The sequence below is a fragment of the Alosa sapidissima genome, chromosome 3, assembly GCF_018492685.1.
Source record: "Alosa sapidissima isolate fAloSap1 chromosome 3, fAloSap1.pri, whole genome shotgun sequence".
In the NCBI taxonomy this organism is placed as follows: domain Eukaryota; kingdom Metazoa; phylum Chordata; class Actinopteri; order Clupeiformes; family Clupeidae; genus Alosa; species Alosa sapidissima.
Genome location: NC_055959.1, coordinates 31,307,941 through 31,334,301, shown reverse-complemented (window position 1 = coordinate 31,334,301; position 26,361 = coordinate 31,307,941). Strand labels below are relative to the sequence as shown.

Below are 26,361 nucleotides of genomic sequence, written 5' to 3'. Positions count from 1 at the left end.
AACAGGCTGAAATTGTATAATAAAACCTTTTTTATTAAAAGCTTCAGATCCATGTGGATGTAAAACTGTAAGTGTCCATATAAAAAATGCAGGAAATTAAAAGATACGACTTGAATCCGTCCTCTCATTTGGCTTGTTATGGGCCCAAAAACGTATCCATGGAAGACTAAAAACAAATAGATAAAAAAGGGAAAACATCAGTATGTTAGCAGTTTGTTTAAGAGAAACAAATTGAAATCATAATATGCTTAAAGGTATCCTATGCTGTTTCAGGTATTTTTGGCGACTGTAGAGCTCCCCCTAGAGTCGTGATATATATTAATATTTCACTCTGCCATTGTAAGTAGCCTACTTCTCGTGGCTTGTTAAATGCTTTTGTTGTGGAAGCGAAGGAAAGGAAAACGATTCTAGAGAGATGTTCTATTGTTCTATTCTTGAAGTTACATGGCCAAACTGTGACACCTATGCTTACTCAAGATATCCATGTCTTCTAATAATTTGTTTAAAGAGACATGGCAAATTCTCTGGCACTGGTAATTACACTGGTGTGAGGCTATTTCTGGTCCACTCTTAAGAAGGATATGGAAGACGTGGTTTTAATAGTATTCTATCAAATGTCATGGCCTGCAAATGATTTTTCTTGACTTTAATTTCTATTTTAAATTATGCATCCATACATCAGGTGCGATGTTGTCGGCAATGTCAGCCTAATGACCCCATTAAGACAGTGCCACCTGTTCTCCAGGGGCCTCATTACAGAAAAATATCCTAACTAGATCTTAACTAGATCTTGAACAATATTACTGGTTAAAAAAATGCTATTTGGGAAGCGTTTTGCTCATGGCCTTTAGCTAATTCACTGTTTGCTATTTGGGGCTATAGCGTATACCGGAGCAAGCTCTGTAGTAGTTGATCGATGAAAAATACTGTCTCCACGGCCTATTTGATGTGTTTTAATGCAGAAAAACACCGGTGGGTCAATTTTCGCTGGAATTACACTTTAAGATGGGATTCTTTCCTAAATGCAGTTAGGAAACTGACTTTTCGCTTCTGTAATACCAAAAATCCTAAATGCCATCCTAAACTGAACTGAGGCCCCTGGTCTGCCTTGGTCTACAATTGCAAGTGTTGAAATATTTTGACTTCAGTCTGTAAACTCTGAGAGAGAAGGTTTGTTTCTTGTTTCTAAGGTTTGTTTCTTGTTCAGAAAGTTCAGTTCTTACAGAAACAGAAGTAATAAAGCAAAGCAAATTCCTTCATTGGTTATTTTTCCTATGCAAGGTAGTGTACTAATATTCAGGGTTCTAAATGAACTTTTTTGATCACCAGCCAATGTGGCTGGTAACTTGAAAGTTACCAGCCAATCAGAATTTCCACTAGCCATTTTTTTTACCTTCATGATTTCATTTTTATAAGTTTCTTATATTAAAAGGAGATATCAATTATCATCAACAATGACAAGCCAGCTGGAACCTGCCACTCGTTTTCTCTCCCTCTCGTGCACAAAGTATCATCTTTATGTAACATGCTGTTGGTTCATGTTGACATTGTAAACTTTCTCTAACAAGAGATGGTCCCTCCTCTGTCTCTTGGTGCCCTACGCACAGTGCATGATGCGTGTGGTGGTAGCGGCAGCACTGATCAGGCAGCTTTTTTAAACTGAAACTTTTCGCCTACAAGCTCCTCACGTTCCTCTCCATCTAACTCCATAAACAATAAAATAAACAATCTTGCAGCTTCAGTTACATGACATCAGCCCCCCATAAAGGAAATAGGTAGGCTAAAAACAATGTGTTAACGCAATTAATTGCGTTAATATTTTGTAACGTCGTAATCATTTGTAATCGCTGTGATTAATGCGTTAATTTTGACAGCCCTACTTTTTATTTTACTTTACTAGCTAACTCTAGTGTTAATTTTGTCACCTATTTTTAATTTAGTCTTAGTCTTGTGACGAAATGTCCTTTTTAATCTTTGTCATATTTAGTCATTCAAATATCATTTTTGTTAGTCAAGTTTTAGTCTCGTCATTTTAGTCTAGTTTTAGTCAAAAGAAAACTAAAGCTATCTTAGTCTTAGTCAGTTTTAGTCAACACATTTTAGTCTTTTTTTATAACAAATTATTTCTGATTACCATTTCAGTCAAATAGTGTTTCACACATCTCAATTTTCTAACAATACAGGGCTACTCGACTGTTATAATTACTCATTCTGATTTTTTTGTCAGTCAGTACATGCACAGGTAAGTCGAGCTACAGTTATAGCTCGGCTGGGATTTGGCCATAGACCGTAAAAGATTTGACTGGACCACTGTCATGATCTTCATAGACCAGTGTTTCACAAAGTGTGGTCCGGGGACCACTGGTGGTCCGCAAGCTATCCCAGGTGGTCCACGAGCAGACGTGGTAAAATATAATATAGATGAGTTGTTTGCAATATTGAACCAACTTGTATGTAAATTCAAACTGTTCTACAACACTGTCTATGTCAGATATGCCAGTTTAAATCATATGAATCCTCTGACACAATTAAACAAAGTGCAAAGACAATAAGCAAGGTGGTTCAGTGAGTATTGTGTAGGTCAATATACTGCTAGGTCTATTTTTTTTAGCTAGGTGGTCCGTGCGTTTCTTTTTTATTGATTAGTTAAGTGGTCCTTCATCTGAAAAAGTTTGAGAAACACCCTTTTGGACCCAAGTATGAATGTTTTACTCCACTCCACCAATTCGACACCACGCTAGATGGCGATATGCGCCCAAACGCAACACAAACTCTCAATCTTAGCTAACTTGCTAGCGAGCTTTCCATATTAGCTTACTTGTTAGCAAACTTTGCATCATCAGTGTAACTAGTTAAATAGTTGACATTACTTGCTGAAAATTTTCGTATGGACATTCTGGGGGATGTTAATTTGTATATGTATGAGAGAAGCTTCAACTTCTGGGTATGTAGCATTGTGGCATAAAGCCTAACTCTGGCAGAAATCTCCAGGGTTCTTGTTCCATGTAGTTTCCTGCTGCAGCCACAGGGTTGCAGCAACAGCACATAGACTAGCCTACTGGAAAGCTGCTGCGCATGAACCATGAACTCATTCGGAATATTTTGAAAAGGTAGCAGCTATTCTGTCTTCTCATTTTATAGACGAAAATGGAAGAGAAATTTTATCTTAGTTTTTATTTCATGCAAAACATTTTAGTCTCGTCTTTTTTCGTCAACAATAATGCATCTTAAGATAGTCTTAGTCAGTGTTTCAGGACATTAGTGCAGTCTCGTCATCGTCTCGTCTTAGTCATGGAAAAAAAGGTTGTTGACGAACATTTTTCCTCTCGTCTCGTCTGACAAAATGAACACTAGCTAACTCCTTCCTCTTTGTATGCTCCCTGCTCTGGCTCTGTTCGTTCTTCTTCTTCCTTGTGTTTTTTAGTAGACGCTCCGTTCATTTGCATTTTAATGGTCAGGACTGTGACCTCAACATTTTCAAAAAGTTGTGATTTGCCTGTCTATATAGCAACGCCAGGGTGGCATTTAAAAATATTTTCACTCTGGAACCCCTTTTCAAAAAAGCGGCAACTTGTTACCAACATGGTAAAAACCTTTAGGGAAACAATAAAAACAATATTGATTGTAATTGTCAGTCATAAACATACTATTACTACAGTAATAGAAAGGAGGAGTAGACTGCACAGGACAAAGGAAAAACTGCAAGGACAAACCAGAAAAGTAAAATGGAAACAGAATGTGTAGGGGAGCAGGCACTCACCTGCAAAATCAGCCTCTCTTTTCTCATTTTATTGTAAAATGCCAAGACATCTTGGTTGGCCTTCACAATATGTGGATTGAAGTCAAGCACCCGCAACCCCTCCAGGCTTCGTGCACGAGACAGGGCTACGTATGCTTGACCACTTTCAAACACCCGTGCCAGGGAAATTTCAACACAGTCCAAAGTCATGCCCTGTCACACACACACAAAATGATGACCACATATGAATTGAGATAATGAATTAAGGCATGAGTTAGAGTACCAATCAAAAGTTTGGACACATACTCATTTATGGGTCTTTCTTGTTCTGACTATTTTTAAGTATTAAGTAACATGTATGGTAATGTAGGAAACAAAAAAGTGTAAACAAAGCCGTCAGCATCGTACTTAGGGCCAGATTACAACCGTGGTGATGTCCTTTACCAACACCACTCCTACTCGTGTCATATTGCTTACTGTGTGTGTGTGTGTATGTATATGATTATATATACATCAGTGGTGCGCAGGTTCATTAACAAGAGGCATGCACCTGAAATTTAAGTCAACCCGACCGCAACTCGAACGGCAAATATTAATTAAGACAAAAATTATACCCAACCTGCGATCCATTTTTGACCTGCTTAATGTGCGCCTTTGGTTAATGTTGCCTGACATGTATCTATCTATGCTATTCTATCTATTATTGAGCTATGTAGCCGAAAACCTACACAAACAAACTAAAAGCCCTCCTTAATCACGTCAGCCTACCCATGATCTCCCCTATAAAATGCTGCACAACATGTTTAACACACAACATGTTTAACTTTTACAACACTGGCTGTAGGCTAAAAGTCTAACATAGGCTACACATGACCTCTCAGGGATCATAAAATACCCGTAGGCTACGATGAAAGGTGGTAAAGTGTCAGCATTATTTTACTGAGCTATGCTACTTCTCATCACGTCTTGTGCCAACATTGGGCCTCATTCACCAACCGTTCTTACGAAGACATTTGTTCTGAAAACCCACTGACACATTTTTTATGAAGATTCTGACATTCACCAATGTTTTCTTGTTCTTAGGTAAGAACAGAATCTATGAACACTCAAAAGCACTCTTACGCACATTTGAGAACTGACTTGTTTGTGCAAAATAAATGGTTATTGCAATTTCACCATTTCTGCAGGTGTAAAATATGATAGAATTTAAATGATAACTATATTTTTTTAATTTATGAAAATTTTGAATAAAAATATACTTATTTTTTAATAAAATAAATTCCACTATTTTACAAAGCATTAAAGTACTTTGAAATAAATTAGCACAGCAAATAACACCTTTTCTTTTTTTATACTAACTACTAAATATAAAAACTCATTTATGGGATTTAGCATGATAAGAACAAAAATGCGAACGAATCTGAGGTTTAAGAACACCTTTGTGAATCTGTTTAAGAGTTTTCGTGGGACCTTCTTAAGAACAAAGTTAAGAAAATACTTAGGAAGATATTGTTGAATGAGGCCCATTGTGCCTAGCCTAAAACAAGTTGTTCAAGTGGTCAGTGCCCAATCTATTGCTTGAGGTCTGACTACTCTGGCTTACCAGTGCCGCATTTGTAACCAACCATTATGGAAGCATATGTGTAGCTTTATTCAAATGAGAATGCAATCTGCAATATGCAATTCAAAAAGACATTACATTATGCAATTGCCCATTCATTATGCAATTTAATATTGCAATTTGCAATAATTTCCAACAAATTGTATTTTAATTTGCAAAGTGACAATGCAATCCTAAAATCAATTTGAATAATTCTGGTTAAAAAATAGAATAAACATGGATTGAATTGCATTCCATTTTGCCATGGTACTTCGGTCTCAAAATTCAAATGGCAATTCATTTTGCATTTCAATTTTCAGTGTCATCATTTAACTGTCAATTCGTTTTGCAATTTAATATTCAAAGTGCAATGTAGGATTGCATTTTGAAAACATTTGGCAAAACCGACAATGCCAGCCTGAAAACATTTTGGATTATTTTGGGCAAAACCTTTGTGTTGCAAAATTCAAATGGCAATTCGATCTGTAATCTGTCAAGTCACTCACCAAGGCGGGAAATAGCAGGGCTCTACACTAACATTTTTTTTCAGGAGCACTTGTGCGCCCAAGTTAAAAAAATTTAGGAGCACAGACAAAAATTTGGGAGCACAGTCAGTTCTGTACTTAACTTACACATACTGTAATCTAACATTATACTGCAGCTAACAGATAAACATGCCAGTGCACCAATTGCGAATATTAAGAATGACTGACAACATTTAGGCTACAGGAAACAGGATTTTAAAGATCAGTGCCTACTTTATTTTCAGTCTGTTCCATTTTCCTACATTTTGTTAATGTAAAATAATATAATACATTGCCATATTTGCATTTAGCCTGTATATCAGGTATCCTGCCAAATGTAGGCTAATTTATTTATTTGTGAATCCATCTATAGCTAATCCAAATATGCCCATGGTGACCTATCTGACTGAATACTGCCTAATAAGACTACTACTACTAAAACAGTCCATTTTCTCTTCCACAAAACCCAACATAGGCTAATCAAGGATATATGTTTTATACTTTTAGTTTTTATTTGAAATATCTGCATTGATGGGGGCAGTAGGCAAACGTTAGGCCTACTTTCGTTTTGCACTTCAGCTTGTATTCGGTGTAAACAAACATACATGCGTGGAAGCCTGGAGTTGTCAGTAGCGTTCTACCTTTGAATAAAATGGGAGTATTACGGGAGGGTACTTTTGTGCCGGTTCGTTCGCTACAGCTATATTTTGCATATTGCAGCCAATACGTCAACTGGGCTAAAAGGCAAGTTAGGTTACCTTTCCTTCTCTCACTGCATTCAATCTTTGAATCTTGGCTGGCTAGTCTAACTTTCCCCTTTTTCTGCGCGCTCTTGAATTTGATAGAAGCGACTACTAGCGAGTCACAACGCGAAACTGCTAACGTTGATGGGAGGTGTAGTTTTTATGCTGACGTGATTCTATGGTTTGCACCAGTAATGTTTATTGATGTTGCGGTGTATTTTGTAGACAAACATTGACATGGTTAGAAGTCATTCGCACCAGTGCGCCTAAATATTTTTTTGCACTCGCACGGCATCATTTTTACTCGCATGTGCGAGTGAAATGGGCGCACTGTAGAGCCCTGACTAGGCTACGTCACTTCCGTGTTTACGTCTTACCCAAGGAGTTTGCAGCTGCAGGTTTCTGGCCGATAATGTAGAACACCACCGTGTCAACGAGTCTGACTCAACGGACAGATTAAATGGACTGAGTGGGCTATCTAGCCCTACTTGTCCGATTTGATGTCAACCTGGTCCGTTCAAAGATTTGAGGCCTTACAGCTAATGGGCGCTAGCCAGTGGGGAGATTGGCAGATTGAATGGCCATTTGAATTTTGCAACACAAAGAGCGTGGCAAAGTGCAATGCAATCACGGGGGGCGCTATTTATTTTCCATTTGAATAAAATGCCTCAAAACGATGGCAAAACGTTTTGCCCAAAATGTTTTCAGGCTGGCATTGTCAGTTTTGCCAAATATGTTTTCAAAATGCAATCCTACATTGCACTTTGACTATTAAATTGCGAAACGAATTGACAGTTAAATGATGAAACTGAATATTGAAAATTGAAATGCAAAATTAATTGCCATTTGAATTTTGAGACTGAAGTACCATGGCAAAATGGAATGCAATTCAATCCATGTTTATTCTATTTTTCAACCAGAATTATTCAAATTGATTTTAGGATTGCATTGTCACTTTGTAGATTAAAATACAATTTGTTGGAAATTATTGCAAATTGCAATATTAAATTACATAATGAATGGGCAATTGCATAATGTAATGTCTTTTTGAATTGCATATTGCATTCTCATTTGAATAAAGCTACACATATGCTTCCATAAACCATGTTGGTCGTGCCTGTTCTGTGGCTGTGATACTTTTAAATGGCTTTGCAAGAAGTGCATAGAATATAACCAGCACTGCTGTCAACTTCTTTAAGAACCTCTCCAAATACTTTACCCGGACACTACAGGAGGGTTAAAGGTGCTATAAGCAATGCAGGGTAACATCACTTCTGTTCATGTTCAAACAAAACAGAGAGCTAGCTCGCTACTCCCTCCCCCTCCCTCCCGTGCAATTAAAACTCCCAAAACGCGCATCTTGTCAGTGATTTGCTGGAACAGTTTGTTATGTTTCTATGGGCAAGGTATGCCCAAGTTGTTTTGTGGCCGTTTTTGGAGCCTAGACTGTCCACGTTCTTTTTATAGTGTATTAGGGGCACAGGCAGCAAGCAGAAAAAAAAGGTATTAGCTTAGAAACCGCGTTACATCGCTTATAGCACCACAATGGAAGCATCTTTATTTGCCATCACAGCTCTCAAAATGGTAAGCCTAGCCTTTTGAATCCTTTTGCATTCCTAAAGCAGATGATTACAGAATGCCTTTTGAAGTCAAGGTTCCGGTTTTCATTTGATTGTGGCTATTGTGTTAGCTGCCATTTGCCAGGAAACTCCCAGCCCCCTGCCATGTCTGTCCCTACTCCTGAACTCAACTACTGAAAACTGAACTGTAACGGTCAAAATGACACATGTATCTGTGTTAAGTATCATGTTTCATGTCTCAGTGTGAGAAGTAAGAGGGTTTCAGTTGTAGAATTGTAAAGTAAGTAAGTAAGTAAGTAAGTACATACATTATATATGTCTTTCTGTGATCTGGGAGAAAATGGTCCATTTTCTGATGGAAAACTCCCACCACCTCTTGGTGATCTGATAAGGATACCCTGTGGAGACTGGAGTCTCCAGATGTGAATACCGTCTATATGTTAATTTCTGCTTTGTAATGTAATGCAAGATGCCTCTGTTCTGGCTGGATACTTGAAGGTGGAGAGAACTTAGTTCAGAGAGTTTTTCTGCTTAACAGAACTCCAATCTCTGTAGTCAAACCTATGTTAGGGAGTCTTTCCTGCTTCTCAGGGCTCCCACTTCTGGGTAGCTGAATCTCTATGTAGGGAGTCTCTCTGCTTAACAGAACTCCTTTGTGTATATTGTTGAAATCTATGCCAGGTATGTTATATTTTGATTATTAGGTATATATTGGAATTATTTAATTGTCTTTGATACTTTATCGTTTACTGTGTGTTGAATATTGTTTACTGTGTGTTTAATTGTTTACTATGTGTTGATTTTTTTAAATTGTAGTGTATGATTATTCCTGACATTGCAATAAATTGTTAGCCTATGTTAATTGGTAATCTGTAGCATTACTTTCCGGAGGTTATATTTCTAGTAAGGAATCTGCTTAATCAGATACCAATGAATGTGTGAATTCTTAGTTAAATGGTATATATATTGAGTGCTCGTTAAACCAAGCACAATCAATGAACCGTCTTCTGTAATTGCACCAAGTCATTGAACCTCATTGAACCTGAAGTGAATTCTGGGCCCAGGCTGATTACGGTTAAAATGTCAAGGTCAATGAACGGGCAAGCGATATCAAACTCCGTATGTTAACCCGTCCCTGAACTAAGAAATATTGCTAAAGGTGTTGGGGTTGGATCCTATATGATTAACAGTTTTTGATAGAGAGATAATCCTTTGGAAACACATATTACGGATTGTTGATTGATATTTCACAGCCAACAGTAGATACGTGGCTAGCCATCACTGTGTGTTCACTGTTGTGTTGAGTGTGTTTCACTAATTCACGGATTGGGTTAAATGCAGAGACCAAATTTCCCTTACGGGATCAAAAGAGCATATATACTATATGTCATATACTGTTTACACTCCACTACCTGTCTATACTGGTTACACGCCAACTGCATTTTGTTGTCTCTGTATGATGTCTTGTCTGACTCTGCATAATGACAATAAAGTTGAATCTAATTCAATCTAATCTAAATCTATGAAAAATTTTGCTAGTACAAGTCAAAGACATCAAGTTTGATAGTCAAGTCAAAGTTATTTTTAGTTTGAAGTAAGTAAATCTGAAGTCTGACTCAAATCCAAGCCATGTGACATCTCTGGCATCTCTGTTTTCGCTTTTTGGCACAAGACTGCAATCCAAAGTCTATGGAAAATCCATTACAGGAAATTCTAAATGCTGTAAAACAACCCTCTGACAGTCTGGGAAATAAGCACGGTGTTTTAGTTGACTTAGTACTCACTTGACTTTTGTGAATGGAGATGGCCCAGGCTAATTTAAGAGGCAGCTGCAGTCTACTTATAAATTGGCCTCCATTGGCCTTAAGCACCCATCGCTCCCGTCTAATCACTTCTGTGACTCCACAAAGGAAGTGTACACGTGGAAGACCTAAAAAGGAACATAAATAACAAACACTTAGTCGATGAAATGAGCAGTGTTCACAGCACCTACTGCCAATGGTACTTTTACCAACCGAACATAAATAGCTGTTTTTTAGACTAATAGGTTTATTTGTGTTTGCAGTTAACATGAAATATGCATAGCAGTGGCACCTGATTTCAACAACAAGCCCACGTTACATGCTGCACCTGTGCGCCCACTTTGGGGGACTGTGGTTTACTGTTACACTGGTGACTGTTACATCCCTAGTCACATGCAGCCATGCCTAAATTCTGCTCACTGCACATTTATTATAAGCTTATGTATTATAATATAATATTTTGCAGGCTATTGTATTATAAGCTTATGTATTATAGTATAATATTTTGCAGGCTATTGTATTATAAGCTTATGTATTATAGTATAATATTTTGCAGGCTATAATATAATATTTTGCATTTTTTTTTTTTTTTTGCAATATCCCCCCCCCCCCCCCCCCCCTTCTTGTGTTTTCCAACTAGACAAATTTGGGGATTATTAAGTTCCTCTAACCACTGTTCCTGTAACTCTTTCAGCTCTTACTTCAGGGCAGGGTCTTTTCCCTTTTCCGCATAGGAACCCTTAGTGACCTAGGTCTACATTGATTGGCCCAACTTATAAGTCACGCCCACTGTCAACCTGCAATTGAAATGGGCAATCAGTTCCTATGGCCACTGCGAATGCAAATGGCTAGACCAGTTTTGGGGGAGAGTAGTTAGTAGAACTGTTTCGAAGTGGACTGTTCCTATAACTACGTTCCAGTAACTACTTGGCTAATTCTTCCATAGACATAGACAGAAAAATGTATCCGAATTCCCTTCTGGCCCTAGATTTGACATATTATCATTAACATACCTTGATTGCCAGGCTGAAAGTCCAGCACAACCCCTCTAGCTCCATTGACAAGACCTCTCTGAACATCCAAATTCTTTGTCAGCATAACCTGGATGTAAGAGGGCAGAAAATGAAATCCCAGACCCCAAATAATTTTCATTACCTGTAGGAAGTGTCATGAATTGGTTAAACATACATTTGAGAGTTAGCCAGCTAGCTAGCTTTAAATGTGAATCTAATAGCAAGGTAATGGCAACTGTCTCAACACTCCAAACAGCTACATATGTGGGATCCATTAAAGGAGAACTCCAGTAATTTTTCACATACAGGTGGATCTCAAAAAAAATTGAATATTGTGGAAAAGCATTGACTCTGGACTGGACTTGATAAAACACTGTGAACCAACACCAGCAGATGATATGCCACCTCAAATCATCACTGACTGTGGAAACATCAGACTGGACTTCAAGCAACTTGGATTCGTGCCTCTCCACTCTTTCCTCTAGACTCTTGGGACCTCGATTGGACCTTGATTGGACCCTGATATCCAAATTAAATGTAAAATTTGTAGTTTGGACCACTGAGCAGTGATCCAGTTCTTGTTCTCCTTAGCCCAGGTAAGACGCTCTAACCTTGTCTCTTGTTCAGGAATGGCTTGACACTAGGAATGTGCCACTTGTAGCCCATTTCCTGGACACGTCTGTGTGGTGGCTTTTGATGCACTCCAGCCTCAGTCCACTCCTTGTGAAGTTCCCCCAAGTTCTTGAATCGGCTTGACAATTCCTTCAAGGCTGCGGTCATCCTTGTTGGTTGTGCACCATTTCCTACCAATTCCTTCCCTTTCAATCAACTTTCCATGAATATGGTTTGAAACAGCACCCTGTGAAGAGCCTGCCCTTTCAACAAAGACCTTTTGTGGTTCTCCCTCCTTCAAAGACCTTTTGTGGTTCACAATCCTTCTGGAGGGTGTCATGAGTGTCTTCTGGACAACCATCATGTCAGCAGTCTTTCCCATGATTTTGGTTGTGTGTACTGAACCAGACTAAGAGATTAAAGATGTCAGGATTAAATTTCTGTATTGTATAACCTCTTTATTCTAATATTTTGAGATACTGATTTTTAATTTTCATGAGCTGTAAGCCATAATCAGACATTAAAACAAAAAATGGCTAAATAGAATCTAGAAGATATTAAAGATTCACTTTTAAAAATAAATTATGGAAAAAATTAACTTCACATTCTAATTTTTTGAGACCCACCTATAAATCTCTTTCTCGGTCACCAAGTATTGTAGCTATGGAAAATAAAACAGTGCTACCTAGCTCGAGTTGCAGCAGCCAACAGCTAGAGCAGTCAGGCAGGTACAGTAAAACCCAGTAGGAGTAGAGGTAGAGGTGTGCAGGTTCACACTCTGTATAAATAGCAAGACTGAGGCCTCATCAACATGAGAACAAAACGTTTTGAAATCAATATTTCTCCTTTGCGTCCACTCTACATTATTTCCAGAAATATCCTCGTCCAGACAGAAACACAAAAACTGGGTGGAAACGCTGTAGAAAACATTCCTTGTCGGTGTAGAGGTTTCACACAAACTTTCAAAGAGACAACACCTGGAGCATGTGTCCTATGGAAAATTCGATTTTTTAATTCAACTGTAACATTATTATATTTTCAAGATCAAGGTTTGTGATGGCTATGTGGAATTACTTTGGTCATTTTACGTTTGGCATAATGTCTGGTGTAGAGCAAATTATGCTAGGGAACTAAAACTAGCTTGCTATGCTAGAGCCAGGCAACCCTACCCTTGCAGTAATAGTAACATAAACGGTGCGCTTCTAGTTCAGCTACAAAAGGCTGCTGCTTGCTGCTTGGACTGAACGGGCACAGAGTCTTTATTGCAGACTGCAGACAACACAACAGATGTTTCAAAATAATGTAATTTTTCAATGCATAAGCATATCCAAGACCCATCTTAATATTTGAATATCAAATTTGCATCATGCTAACCTAATCCCAAAGATAAGCATTATAGGCATTAACACACTGTGGGATCTTTTTGTAGTCCCTATTTTTTGTAGTTCTTGTGTGCACACCGCATGGAACTAGCACTTTAATTTTTTTATTTTGGGGTAGGGTCTTTTCCCTGTGCATAAGAATCATGACTGATCTACATGTTGATTGGTCAAGCACAAAAGCCAACTTGGCCAAGGCAGTAGAGGCATCATTAAAAGTCAGTGTAAAAAGTAATTCAGCTTCTGTTCAAATTTGTAAAAAAAATAAAAATAAAAAAAATGCACAAGACTGCTGCAAAGGCTGACAAGATAAATACTTTCTGGACAGATGAGAAAAAGCGTTCACAGCGCTTAGCACCCTCGGTGGATAAAAGCCCTCGGAGCTGACCTGTTTTTTTCCGCAGCGCTGAAAGTTGAAATCTGTTCAACTTTTAGAACAGAGCTGGGCTTGTCAATGTTACCTCTCTCTTGTCGACCAATCAAAACTTCGGAATCTAGCAACAATAAACACTTGACTGAAGTGCTCTGAAAATTAAAGTTGAGCGCAGCATCAGTGCAAAAAACATGATTGGTGGACACAGGCCCTAACAACAGTGTTTCCTGATACCATAAGCTTCTAGTTTGTCAATAAACTTCAGTAAATGCTGCAGTAATGCCGTATCCTTCTTTACTTTAATGTTCATGTAATAAATAGCTATTACCCTTAAAGAAGCAGATAAAGTTTTTTGACATCAACCCTTTTGATGTTAATTTGGTGTTTTTATGGATTACAAAACATTATGAATGAAATACACCATCAATTCTGGAGGATTTCTGATTTGAACTGTCAATGTTATGTCTCCAAATAGTGAATTATATGAGCTTGGATTTTTTCATCAGTGGCCTACTCCCATAGGGGGAAGCTTTGTATTTACCAGACTATTCAGTTTAAACACCTGGCTCACAAAAACATGCTTTTCAGTTGGGATGAACCTTTTCTGGAATCGCAGGGAATATTTCAGACCAAATAGCACAGAGCGGAGTTGGACTGGTGCCAAGATCTTCAGTGTTTTCCCTAGAAATGTTTCCAGCAGCCCCCCCCCCCCCCAAAAAAAAGAAAATGTTGAAAAAATGACTCCTTAAATGGTGACTTCTGGTGGATTTTGTGAAAGAAATGGACAGATTGAGTGTTACAAATTATGACATAACCATCAACACAAGCATTTACAAAGCATGCTTATTGCAGTACAGGATTATTCATGTTTTTCTTTCACCTTTTTCATTTACATTATTAGTAAATAGCCACTGTACAACTGTACACTGTAGGCAACTGTACAAACTATTACTATTTAGAATTATTTACGATACATGATACATTCAAAAATAATTTGTGTCCTATTTTTTTTTAATTAAGGCATTAAGACAAAAGGCAAAAGATGTTTTTTATTCCTCCCTTTAGTCAATTTCAGCATGGGTGTCTTAACTTTTGCACAGCACTGTATAAACTATATAGACTTCTCCTTCATGTCATTACATTGTATTGGTGCTATGCAAGTCGAATTGAGTGCCTGTCACATTAAGGCCGTGACGGCCCGTGGGGCTTGCTTGATTCTCACGGTTTTAAGCTAATTTAGTAGCGTTGTTGTGCATGGTGCATAAGAATATGTGGATGAAATGAATTATGTTTTCCCATGTCATTTGGTAAAATAAATGCTCAAAAACTTGAAGAAAATCTATCTTGGATTATAGGAGATAATCTTGTGTCTTGTATCATTTCTATAATTTTGGTGAGCTCTACAGGAATTACAAACTATCTCCAGATGTATGGCTAGCTAGACCTTAGTTTCACAGCCTAGGTATTTTAGCAACACAGGGCTTGAAAGCATTGCCTGTATCACAAACAAAAACGAAGCAATGCGTGGAATTTATCTGGGAATAGGCTACTGAAGGTAGGGGCGAGCTACCTCGCTGGCGTGTTTAATTTGGTTCCTTGGTTAACATAATGTAGGCTACGTTTTTTTTGCACAGAATTGCATCTGCTAATAAACTTAAACATAAACACAAACAAGCATGATCTCCTGTGGAATCCCTGACTGCGCCTTCAACGTTAGCCTACTATTATTTGTTGACATCAAACCTGAACGAACGGCAGCTGTTCCTGAAGTTCACTTTTTTTTGCACTGCTGATGAATACATTGTAGGGGAAACACTGATCTTAACTGAAAACGATCACCTCTCTCTCCTGCACCCAGCATTTTTTCTGCCAACCTTGAGCCAAGCCTCTGATAAGCGCTCAGTAGCCATACAAATACAACACGCTGATGATATCACAACTTAGCTAAACCAAAACACTCTGCACAAGCTGAAACAGAAACCCGCCAGCCTCCACTGAAATGCAGACCTTGGAGAAACATAAACAACCAGCTCAACAGTGCCCAGCCACATCCACTGGACACGATAAGGAGGGTGCTGCTGAAATGACTCAATGTCAATCACTGGCGTCAAACTTCCCACAATCTCGGCAAACAAATGGATGTAATGTGCATGAGGAGATAACACCTATCAAACCTGCTGAGAGGCTATCAGGAAGGACTTGAGACTTGACCAAATCCTAACTGACTCAGGTCAGCTCAGGTAGCTGTGAGTGAAGGCGTACAGGCAGGCTACAAAAGGGACGTACAACAGACGTGACAGCGGCAATACATTGAAATTGAACTGTAACCTCACGCTCGTGCTCACCTGTGCTCCTACTTTTAATTGTAGTAGATTTCCAATCTGACTTTGGGCATCAAGGGTCCTGAGCATGTTTGGGTTGCTATCCACAGCCTCAAATTGATGAAGAGTACCTGAGCAGAGAAAGGGCAGCATATGCTATGTGATTTCAGTGGGAATTTATTTCTGGTCAAATTCTTGATTTCCTTCAATGAAATAGAAACTTTGAGAGAGTAAGTCTCTCCTTAGGTCTATAATGAGGACAGCCTACCTTTTAAGAAAATGAGATGTCTACCTTTTTGAGGCTAAATGTATCAACATTTCGATAAAACTTGCCATAGGGCCATATCTAGGTCACATTCCTACATTTTATGAGGTTTTACAAATACCTCGAAAGTCCAATTTTCATATATTTGAGCGCATGTCAAGTCAATATGGACATGGACATATCAATATGCACATGAAAAGTGCAAAATGCCCACTCCCACAGTAATTGTGACCACCCCTACATAATTTATTTTGTCCCAAGGTCCTTTTATAACCGTCAAGGCCTGACCCTTGACAGTACCCAGCTCAAAAACGGTGATTCCAGAGACTGGTGCAATAGAGGGATAGAAGAGACAGAACAGGAGGGAAGGGAGAAATAAATAGATAGATAAGCAAGTAGACAAATACATAAAAATCAGTCGAGTCATGAGGAAACATATTAGCATACAAGGCTGTCAGTGGGATGCAATACTTATAAATGAAGTTAAAGCAAAGAAAGATGTAAGTGCAAATTGAAACAGAAATACTGAAATTGATAAAATAATCAAACCTGGTAATTGCTGGAGCTTGTTCTCATTAGTAAGTTCCACATCATCTTTATGTGTGCAAAGCCTGGTTGCTAAGATACCATCTCTCTCAATGTTGTGGTTAGCACTCATTATGAGCTTGCTAGTGATTTCTGTGGTGACTCTGAGAGACATTGCAAGACATTAATACACAGGGATTAAAGTTAAAAAAATGGTTTAGGAGTTATAATACCTTCAATACTTTAAGGAACCTTTATATTCTCAAAACAAACAGTACAGAGTGCAAACAAAATACAAATAGAATACATTACAGATACTTTGGCACCATCAATGTCAGGCTGTATTCAGAGTGTGAATTATAGAATGACAACCAGGAAGGTCAAGTTCTTCACATTACTATTAAGTAAATGGACAATTGTACACAGGTTTAAAGAGCAGGCTATGCCTAAAACATACATGCATGGCCCGTCATTTGACTCCTGAACATTATCCCACCCATTTTCCACACACGAAAACATTAAACTGACAAGGGAGTGGACATGGGAGAGGGTCAGACCCCCTAATAACCCGTTATTTTAACTTTAGCTGGGGAGGGGGGGTCTACTTCCGACATGGCTTTGCGTGTGCATGTGTTCTTATGAAGTTTTTACCATTTTTACTTTCGTTTTGTTTATATCGGGATGTTGAGTAACAGAATTTTATCTGACATATCTCTGGATAATGATCGCCCAGCAAACACCCGTTCAGGGAACGTTCATGTGTTTTCCCACCAGCGGAGCTAGTTGGCTAGTTCAAACTTATGCCAACTTAAAAAAAGCTTATCTCGTGTCACGCTGTTCGCCAACAGCAACATCCACCTTCTTTGTTTTTGAAGTAGCAGGGAATTCACGCCGAACCGTTACAACTCTGCCATCAATCATTATGTTAAGCCCACCTAACGACTATACATGATGTAACTGGCCCTATCTAAGTTTATTTTTTCCAACGGAGAGTTGCTAGACTAGCCCGGGCAGCGAATTAAATTTGCTGCCACTAGGGTGCGTCTAGATTTCTAGGCTAAGAGATTACAGGCTTTCTACAAACTCTGAATTTTGAAGGAAACTGCTGAAACTGGTATATGTAGCATGAAGGAGACTTAAGAAGAACATAACAAGTGTTTTGAAACTATGCATCATTTTTGTAACGCATTATGTTGTAAAAAACTGCCGTTATGGATGTGACAGTTTCACGTTATGGATGTGACGTGTCTGAACCAGTGTACATAAAGCACATACTGTACTTAAGTAGTGAATTTTGATACGAAACAATTGAAATAGTAATTATGAAAAACTAGCAATGAAATTATTGCTTCCTCAGTGCCCATTAAGATCTACAGGAAGAATCAGGACAAGTCATTTAAAATATAAAAAAAGAAATATGTTTTTTTCTTTTACAGTCATCAATTTTGGTCAATGATTGCGGGTTACTGAAACACCAGGGAACATGACATTTGTACTTGGATGGGAGACGACCTTGGAAAACTAGGTTGCTGCTGGAAGTGGTGTTGGTGGGTGGCCAGTAGGTGGCACTCTTCCCTCTGGCCAAAAAAGATCGATCCCAATGCCCCAGTGCCGTGACGGGGACACTGCACTGTAGGAGATGCCGTCCTTCGGATGAGACGTTAAACCGAGGTCCTGACTCACTGTGGCCATTAAAGATCCCATGGCACTTATCGCAGAGAGTAGGGGGTTCCCTGGCTAAATTCCCAACCTGGCTCATTCAATCTGGCCCCCTAATCATCCTCCACTGTAATTGGCTCATACACTCACTCACTCTCCACCTCAAGCTGGTGTGTAGTGAGCGTTCTGGCGCATAATGGCTGCCGTGCATCACCCAGGTGGGTGCTACACATTGGTGGTGGTTACTAGTGAGGTCCCCCCATCCATGTGATGCGCTTTGAGTATCGAGAAAAGCGCTATATAAATGTAATGTGTTGTTGTGGTTATTTGTTGGCCACTCCCCCACTGCGCTAGGCTAAATAATTAGCCCTACCTGAACCGTTGCACCCAAGATAAAATGCTTATGGTATATTAGTCTCAAGAGCCCGCATCAACCTAGCCCATACCCACTCATTTGTGATTTGCACAAATAAAGTACATGCGCGCGCGCACACACACACACAAAGACAGGCAAGCACATACACACACATACACAAACACCCGCACACACAAACACGCACGCGCACACACACCCACACCGTTAGCACCCTAACACACACACACACACACACACACACGCTCTTATACACAAAAGCAAACTCACACATGCACACAGTCATTTACATGCACATGAGTTGCAGGAGTAGGAGATGGAGACAAATTGACAACCATGATTTATTTTTGTGGAGAGAATGTGCAGGGATCATATTTTGTACCGCTATGCGGTACATCTAGGTTATTGCTGGCGTTACTCATGTTACTCTGTGGGTATTAGCTACAGAGGATCTGACACTTCAAATGCTGTCATTGAGCGTCACATTTTAAATTAAGCTGTGAACGGCAGGCTGAACACGTGCAACAGAAGGAGGTGGCTATGTTAACTCCAGCTGCAAAGTCAGGCATCCTCACCAGCGAACACCATAATCCAGTTACTGTACAACAACAGTATGACAATTACGTAAGGGATAATGTATAGAACGCCTGTCATTATCGAGAAATAGGTCCTGACAGGGCGAACGAGACTGACAGCTTTTTAAAAGCCCAAACCCGTTTACAGCCCGACATTATTCAAATGTCTGCACGCACGCAGCTCTTTTGCCTTCTTTTTGAGTCATTTATACATTTTTTAACATAATTTATTCATGACTAAGGTAGGCTAGGCCACTTGGAAATTGGAACAAAGAAATAAAATAGCCTAAGTCCTCTGTAACATCATAACATCTCAGCACTCTGAAGTTTGCGGGAACCCTCCCATACGCAGTCCCGACATTAATTCGATATTGCGCCAGCTCTTCAAACCACTCGCCATTTACAGTACGATATTAAAAGGCCTTTTCTGCATGTACTGTATGTTTTTCTTCACCCATTGGGTGTTCATGTTGTACTTTTTGTCCTATGTTGTCTATGGATGTCTTGCTGCAAACCAAATCGCCCTTAGGGAACAATAAAAGCTTTAAGTAAGTAAGTATATCTTTACAGCGAAAGCTGACACACTTCTCCGTAACCATTTGTTTCCCCTTTGCAGGGTTGGGTTTTGTTGCTGTAACAAACGATGTGATTGTAAGTTGATCCTGGGCACTGGCAGGTGTGGCCAAGCGTTGATCATCATGCCTTATCAGCGACAAATTCCCTGTCTTTCTGCAGAATGTTGCATTCTTTGGATTTCACATAGGCTAACCCACTGGCTCATTATACGTCAAAACTTTACCACACCTCCGACTTTGCTTTCTTTGCCAAAGCAACTAAAATGTAGTCGCCAGAGGCCAGCCTCCGTTTTACCTCCTTAGCATCCATTTTTGCATCTTTCTCGCAGCTAATCGAAACGCATCACCTCACCGCTCATTTAGCCTATCGCGCATACTGGCCCGAGCCTGTGTGAAATGATAGAAATTAAGCCCGAACCCGACCGAAACCTTCGGGTTCGGGCAAACATCTTCAACTCTAGTCCTGATTTGATTGAACACTATTGGACAATAATAAAAAGTTATTGTTTTTTTAAATGTAAACAAATGTATTTTAAATTATTATTTATTTTATTTAGCCATTTATTTATTTATTAATTTATTTATTTCATTATTAATTTTTTTTTGTATCAAATATGAGCTCTTGATATGGCAGGTAATCCACTGCATGTTCTTTTATGGGCATGCCATGTGCATATCATCATTACCATCTTTGTCAATAATCTATGAAGTTTGAGTCATGTCAAGCAATGCATGGACAATTTTTGACACATTTCCTGTTTATCTGGCGAGATATTTAAATGAATTGTGTTGCCATTTTAGCATAATTACAACATATCTAAAAAAAACGTTGTAATTTAGAATCAGCAACATCTTGTCATCATGTACACCAACTTTGACATGAATCAGATGAATCGTCTAAGAGAAGTGCATAAAAATTGATTTTTTGATTTCCTGTGGGCGTGGCTAATAGAATGTATACAAGTTCTTTCATCTTTGGGAGTTACACACACCTACCAAATTTGGTGTGTGTACCTGAAACTATACGCCAACCAATGGGTCCATCATGTAAGGCGGCTAGAGAGTCCCTGGGCCACCATTTTGTCCTTAGAGCTTTGTCAGATACCTGTTGTGTGTGCCAAATTTCATGGGTTTTCGCCCATGGGAACCAAAGGGCAATGTATGCAGGGAAAAAACAGGGAAAGGGCAATGTACGAAAAAACTGCTAAACAATAGTAATCCTTACAGAAACAAAAGGGCTCTTAAAAGGTGTAGTGAAAGTGGCAACAAAGCAAGTCATTTTCTTGTGCATTAACTTCTGCTACCCAAACACCAGGTCACCAATTATCCTCTAGTTAGTAATCAGACTTGGTTTCATATTTGATCGTGCATTAGGTGCTTGAACATTTTGAAAAGACAAGAGAATAATACCTGCCCACTCGTACAGCCTGCAACAGAGAGATAAAGGCTTGGTCTGTCTGCCTGCGCACCTCTTTTAACTCCATATTCAGCTGAATGCACTTCTTCCAGCTTCTTGCCTACAGTACATTACAAACAAATCCCAAAAACAATATAATAAGTACAGGACACATTAGGAGTTTCTAAACATACTGTGGCTTAGGACAGTGGAAGACTTTGATCCTTTACCTGGAAGCAAAACTGTGGTTTGTCTTTTCCTTTACCTACGGGTGGTAGTTGAAAGAAGTCTCCACACACAATTACCTGAATACCACCAAATGGTTCTGTGGACCTTCTGATGGACCTGAAGCAAGGAGAAAAGTCAAGGGTCAGGTTAACATCTCACCAGTAGGGTTGGGCGATGTTCCCTTAATTGTATGGATTAATTGTGATGGACGATGTTATCGTGTGTGTGTGTGTGTGGGGGGGGGGGGGTAGTAAACAGTTTACAATGTGTCCGTACAGAAATAAATATATAATTTTCTACATAAAAAATATAAAATATTATGTAGGCTATATATGGCCTGATGAAAGTGGACTGACTAGGCTACCGAAGTTATGAGGAAGATCCACTCCAAATCCTTGTAAAAGACGGATAGACAGCCAATCTGAACACTTGCTTGTGCACCAACAAGCGGAATATTCCACATTGCCAGCCTTCCTTGGGCCTAGCAAAAAAGCTAGGCTACTTAAGACTATACCGCGGTCACTCATCTGGCCCACTCTGTACCAAATTCATGCTACGCATCCCACGTTATTAGGCTACCGGCATGCAGACTATGAGCGCAGCGGAAAGTGAAAGTAAGGGGATGCGATCGCACAGTCCAGGCTAGGAGGACGAAGTAAACAACTTTTACAAATAACGAATTCCGATTACCACTCCGCTGCTGTCTGGGGCTTTTGCTAAATGCAAATGCAAAAAATACAAGCCTTACAGTGAAAGACGGATATCTTCGTATCCTATAAAATACAGGGGTCATAAGTATTGGCACCCCTATGTTAAATTCCCATAGAGGCAGGCAGATTTTTATTTTTAAAGGCCAGTTATTTCATGGATCCAGGATACTAAATAATAAAATTTTGATCAACTTTGAGGGACAGCTATGACAATGCAGGATCATCCAGACCAAACGTGACGAGTTTGCTATATACTATTCCTATTTATGTACAAGCATGCAAAATTTGAGCCTCCTACATGGTTTAGTTCTTGCGCTATGGGCTTGTGAACTTTGACAAAAAAAAGAGGCTGAACAAAATCGACACCCCCCTCCCCCCGTAAAACTGGCTGTATCTTGGAAAGTATTGATCTTACATAAAAGTAATTTTACAGTGTCTCCTGGGTAACATAGGTACACCTGGTATTTTTTTTGAGACCTAAGTGCATGGGCCCTGGTTGAATTAACATGGAATGACCCTTATCCAAACAACGTCAAACTCTCAAGCCTGTAGCAAGACACCTGCTAAATATGGAATCAGTCAGATGAATAGTTTGGGATATGCGAATAACAGACAAACACAGACATTCCTGTAAATAATAGATACCACAATATCAATAAACGTGCCTTTTACATTTTCAAACCATTCCATCACTAATCTGTGACAAGGAAATGCAAAAGGCCCATTTACCTAGCAATTGCCTCCAACTTGTCAAAGAACTGGGCGTCAACCATGGATATTTCATCAATGATAAGGTGTCTGCAGCTGAGCCAGTTCTGTACAACACCAGGCCTCTGAGCCAACTCAAGACAGCTCTCCAGAGAACCTGATCCAGACCCAATACCTGCCAGGGATAAAAAAAAAAAAAAGTATTTTCAAAGATATTTTACAAGAGACAGTCTACTGAACACCTGTGATACAAAGTTCTTCCCCTTCAAAAATGTATTTCTTGCCAATAGTATAGGCGAGGCCTACTCAAAAGTTTTAAATAGGTTTACTAGGTAAATCCATCAAACCTGCAAAGTTGTGTAATGTTGTTCCCCCAATATGACATGCCGCTACACCTGTGCTTGCAGTGGCATAAGTGCTTTTGGGAGGAAGGGATCCAATAATCCTCTTCAACAGGAAAGACTTTCCTGTACCTGTGAAAGTAGTTATTAAAAGAAGAAATATGAATTAACCAATATGTTAATGGAACAGTTGTTGTTGAAAAAATATCAAGGAAGAAATTGAATTGTTAGGGTAATTTATAAGATTTTGGGTAACACAGGCTACATTGGGGTTGCCACGTTTTTTTTTTTGAGTGACAGTCCCGGAATATAATCTTTTCCGACATGAATTGCCCCAGATTTTAGTTATGTTTATACATCAAATCCTGAGTCCATACACAGATACAAAAGGCATGTCTTTATTTGAACAGTAGCAAATAATCCTGTCTGATCAATCATCCAATTCATATCACTAGCTTTACTGACCTGGAGTTGTTCCAGGAGGGCTGTGCCTGCAATTGGTCTTTTTTATAAAAAGGGTCAGCCTGTTAAATGAAATGAAAATAAATGTACCAGCACTCCCGGTGAAGAAGACATTCTTTCCACTGAGGACGGCATTCAAGACAGCTAACTGCTCTTTGCTGAGTTTTCGTCCAGAGGATAAAGCAATAATTGGCTTTTTTCTTGGATGTAGAGATATATTCTGTAACAAGGAATTGAGCATACTGTAAGTTTCAAAAGGCACGATACATGGAGAGTAAAATTTTCTATCTTCTGTAGGTCATGAAGACACTGTATCTGTCTAGTAATTCTTTTCACCAAACTGAGGATCAATCACAAAGCTGTTTTAATGGATCCTTAAAGCAACACTATGTAACAATTCAACACTTTTGACAATCCGACTCCTCCCTAGTGTCACCTAGATTTAGCACCATCTTGGATATTCATCTGATGGTACAGTTGCATGCAAAGGTGTGGACACCCCAGGGCAAATTATTTAATTTTTTTTTGTGATTCTAAGACCATATGAACCAAGAGTGTCCGTCTCCGACTTTTGCATTGAAGTGAGCTTCGATGACAGTATTTTCTTGTGTCTTGCATTGTATACTGCTTCCTCTAGCTCATTGTAGTGCCAACTTGAATGGCACTAATGACAAAAGGATCATCATTCAATTTAATGTGGATTATTCCCATCACCATTAGCCATAACCTCTTTAGATATAATGTCCAAAAATGCATAACTCCAAGAAACAACTCACCGATCTTGTCGTCGTCACAGAATAAGAATGTCAATAACTCAATTTTGACAAAAATATTGATAGAACCGTTTAATTCTAAGGGGACGTTTGTTTTGGTCTACTTTTCTACATTGTGCACGAGCAAACATGAAGCTGCCTAAGATTGCTTGAATAAACGGCAAGATGGAGCTAGCTGAAGTTAATGGAACGGCTTCAGCATCAAGTTTAAGTCTACACTACTTTAAGCCAGGTTATTTCTGTTAATCGCTGCCTTCATTAGCAGGTTGATGGAATACCCCAAGGCTATGTTTCACGATTCTCGCAAGATATATCCGGGTCGACGAGACCTGCAGTTCCAAGGCTGGTTTTCCCATGGTCATGGTAGGGCAACGATTCCCCTACTACAAGTTAATTTACCATCAAATTGGCTTCGAAGCTGTTATATTAAAGCTGGACTTAGCCAACATTTTGAATGTTACAACTCTCATGTCCCTTCCCCACTACCACCGAGCACCCTCTCATTGAGTTTATGCTTGTCAGTACGCATCAGACTGTGATTGACGGTCAGATCTCACACAGCCCTGGTCTGATTGGACCAGAGGAACAGGGAGCTGTGGATTTTTGCAAAACAAATAACAGGCTCTAGGTGGAGGTAAAAGTGTGTTTTTTTTTTTCTAAAACCGGCTGATTTACGTTGTTCTGTCGGAGCTTAGTGTCGGTTTCAGTTAATATGCTCAAAAAAACTGCAGCTTTAAAAGGTAAAAAACTTGCATAGTGCTGCTTTAAGCCCAGTCATTTCACAAAATGGTGATTAGCCTATCGCCACAACCCTATTTTGTCCTTAAAAGAGCTTATGCCGACAATATGGCCCTTACAAGAAATAACTGCAGTTTTTGTTCGAAGTAGACTAGGCTACAGTGCAGTACAATATTATTTGCATTTCTGCAGTAGGCTACAGTAGGCCTACCTTACTATGTAATGTAATGCAGTTGATCATGTCCAAAATGTTGCATTTCCTGCAATAATTCCTCCAAAACTGCAGTTTTGATAGTAGGCCTACTTGAAGTAGTGATGTTATTTTCTGTAAGGGAGATGGCCATATCTTCAACCTTCTCACAGAAAAATAGACGATTTAAAATAGGCTAAATTGCTGGTCAAATCGCATACATACCATACTATCATCATGGTCTGCTCTTGGTCTCTTAACTTGTAGACGTCCATTCATCGCAGTGCAGTTTCTCTCAGTGCGCCCGGCGAGCCGCTGGTCACTGGCTGTGTTCTTACCATGAGCTCTCTCTAGCACTGCTACATCCTTTTGCTGGAGAGGACTGATTGCGACAAAACTCCGTGGAAGTCCAGCGAGAAATTTGTCCCGATCATTTAAAGGCTTGCTTGACTTCCATGCCAGATGCTTGATCCTCAAAGTCTTAATAAAAATGTATAGTTGATCTGGAGGGCAGTCTGATATTAAAATCTGGATGTTGTCAGGCAGAATTTTCACGGTACACTTGCCATCCTTTGAAAAACGTGTAAACAGTTGCAGATCATGAAGTGTGAAGTTCTGATGAGATTTGCCATCATGCAGTCGTATAACAATTTCTTGAAATTCATTTCGTTCCAAACTGATAAAGGCACGTCGAACAGATCGACTTGTTGCAGCCAGACCGGCTTTGTTAAGGCGCTCTATAGTGACACAACATTGAAACTGAATAACAGTGTCCCCCTCTAACATTGTACTTATGTATTAAAGATAACCTACAACGTACCCTACAGAATAATTGCGTCTCAGCAAGTAAAATAAACTGTGCAAGCTGCAGAACAAGAACGTAACGTTCGTTAATCTAGTTCGGGTACTTTAAAAACCTACTACTACAACATGCCGGCAGAACTACCCAAATAGATATTGTAAGAGAAAAAAACCGTAACGCATAGTTGCGTTAACACTGTGCTGCTGTCAAATTGGCAACTACAAACAATCACACAACATCTTCTGGTTACTCGACAAAGGCATTTAAAATATCAGTGACAGATTTTAAAAGTTACGTTTAAAGACGTTTAACCAATGGAAGTGCTGCATTTTTAGCGCATTGACGTCAGTCATAG

At 39.2% G+C, this 26,361-nt stretch overlaps 1 protein-coding gene across 3 annotated transcripts; it reads right to left on the bottom strand.

Annotated features, from left to right (window-relative positions):
- Positions 1-17: 17 nt before the first annotated feature.
- pif1 (PIF1 5'-to-3' DNA helicase homolog (S. cerevisiae)) lies at positions 18-26,270 on the bottom strand. 3 transcript variants are annotated; one of them, XM_042086653.1, is made up of 13 exons: positions 25,430-26,270; positions 25,226-25,339; positions 23,594-23,723; positions 23,048-23,173; positions 22,722-22,875; positions 21,285-21,399; positions 21,069-21,175; positions 16,501-16,640; positions 15,711-15,817; positions 11,002-11,089; positions 9,971-10,116; positions 3,761-3,952; positions 18-166 (listed from the first exon to the last, which is right to left on the bottom strand). In XM_042086653.1, the coding sequence occupies exons 1-13, from the start codon at positions 25,988-25,990 to the stop codon at positions 137-139; spliced, it is 2,010 nt and encodes a 669-aa protein (XP_041942587.1). In that variant the 5' UTR covers positions 25,991-26,270; the 3' UTR covers positions 18-136. The 3 variants fall into 3 exon arrangements, with proteins under 3 accessions (XP_041942587.1, XP_041942589.1, XP_041942590.1); XM_042086655.1 differs by having other exon boundaries at positions 15,723-15,817; XM_042086656.1 differs by lacking the exon at positions 25,226-25,339.
- Between the last annotated feature and the right edge of the window lie 91 nt (positions 26,271-26,361).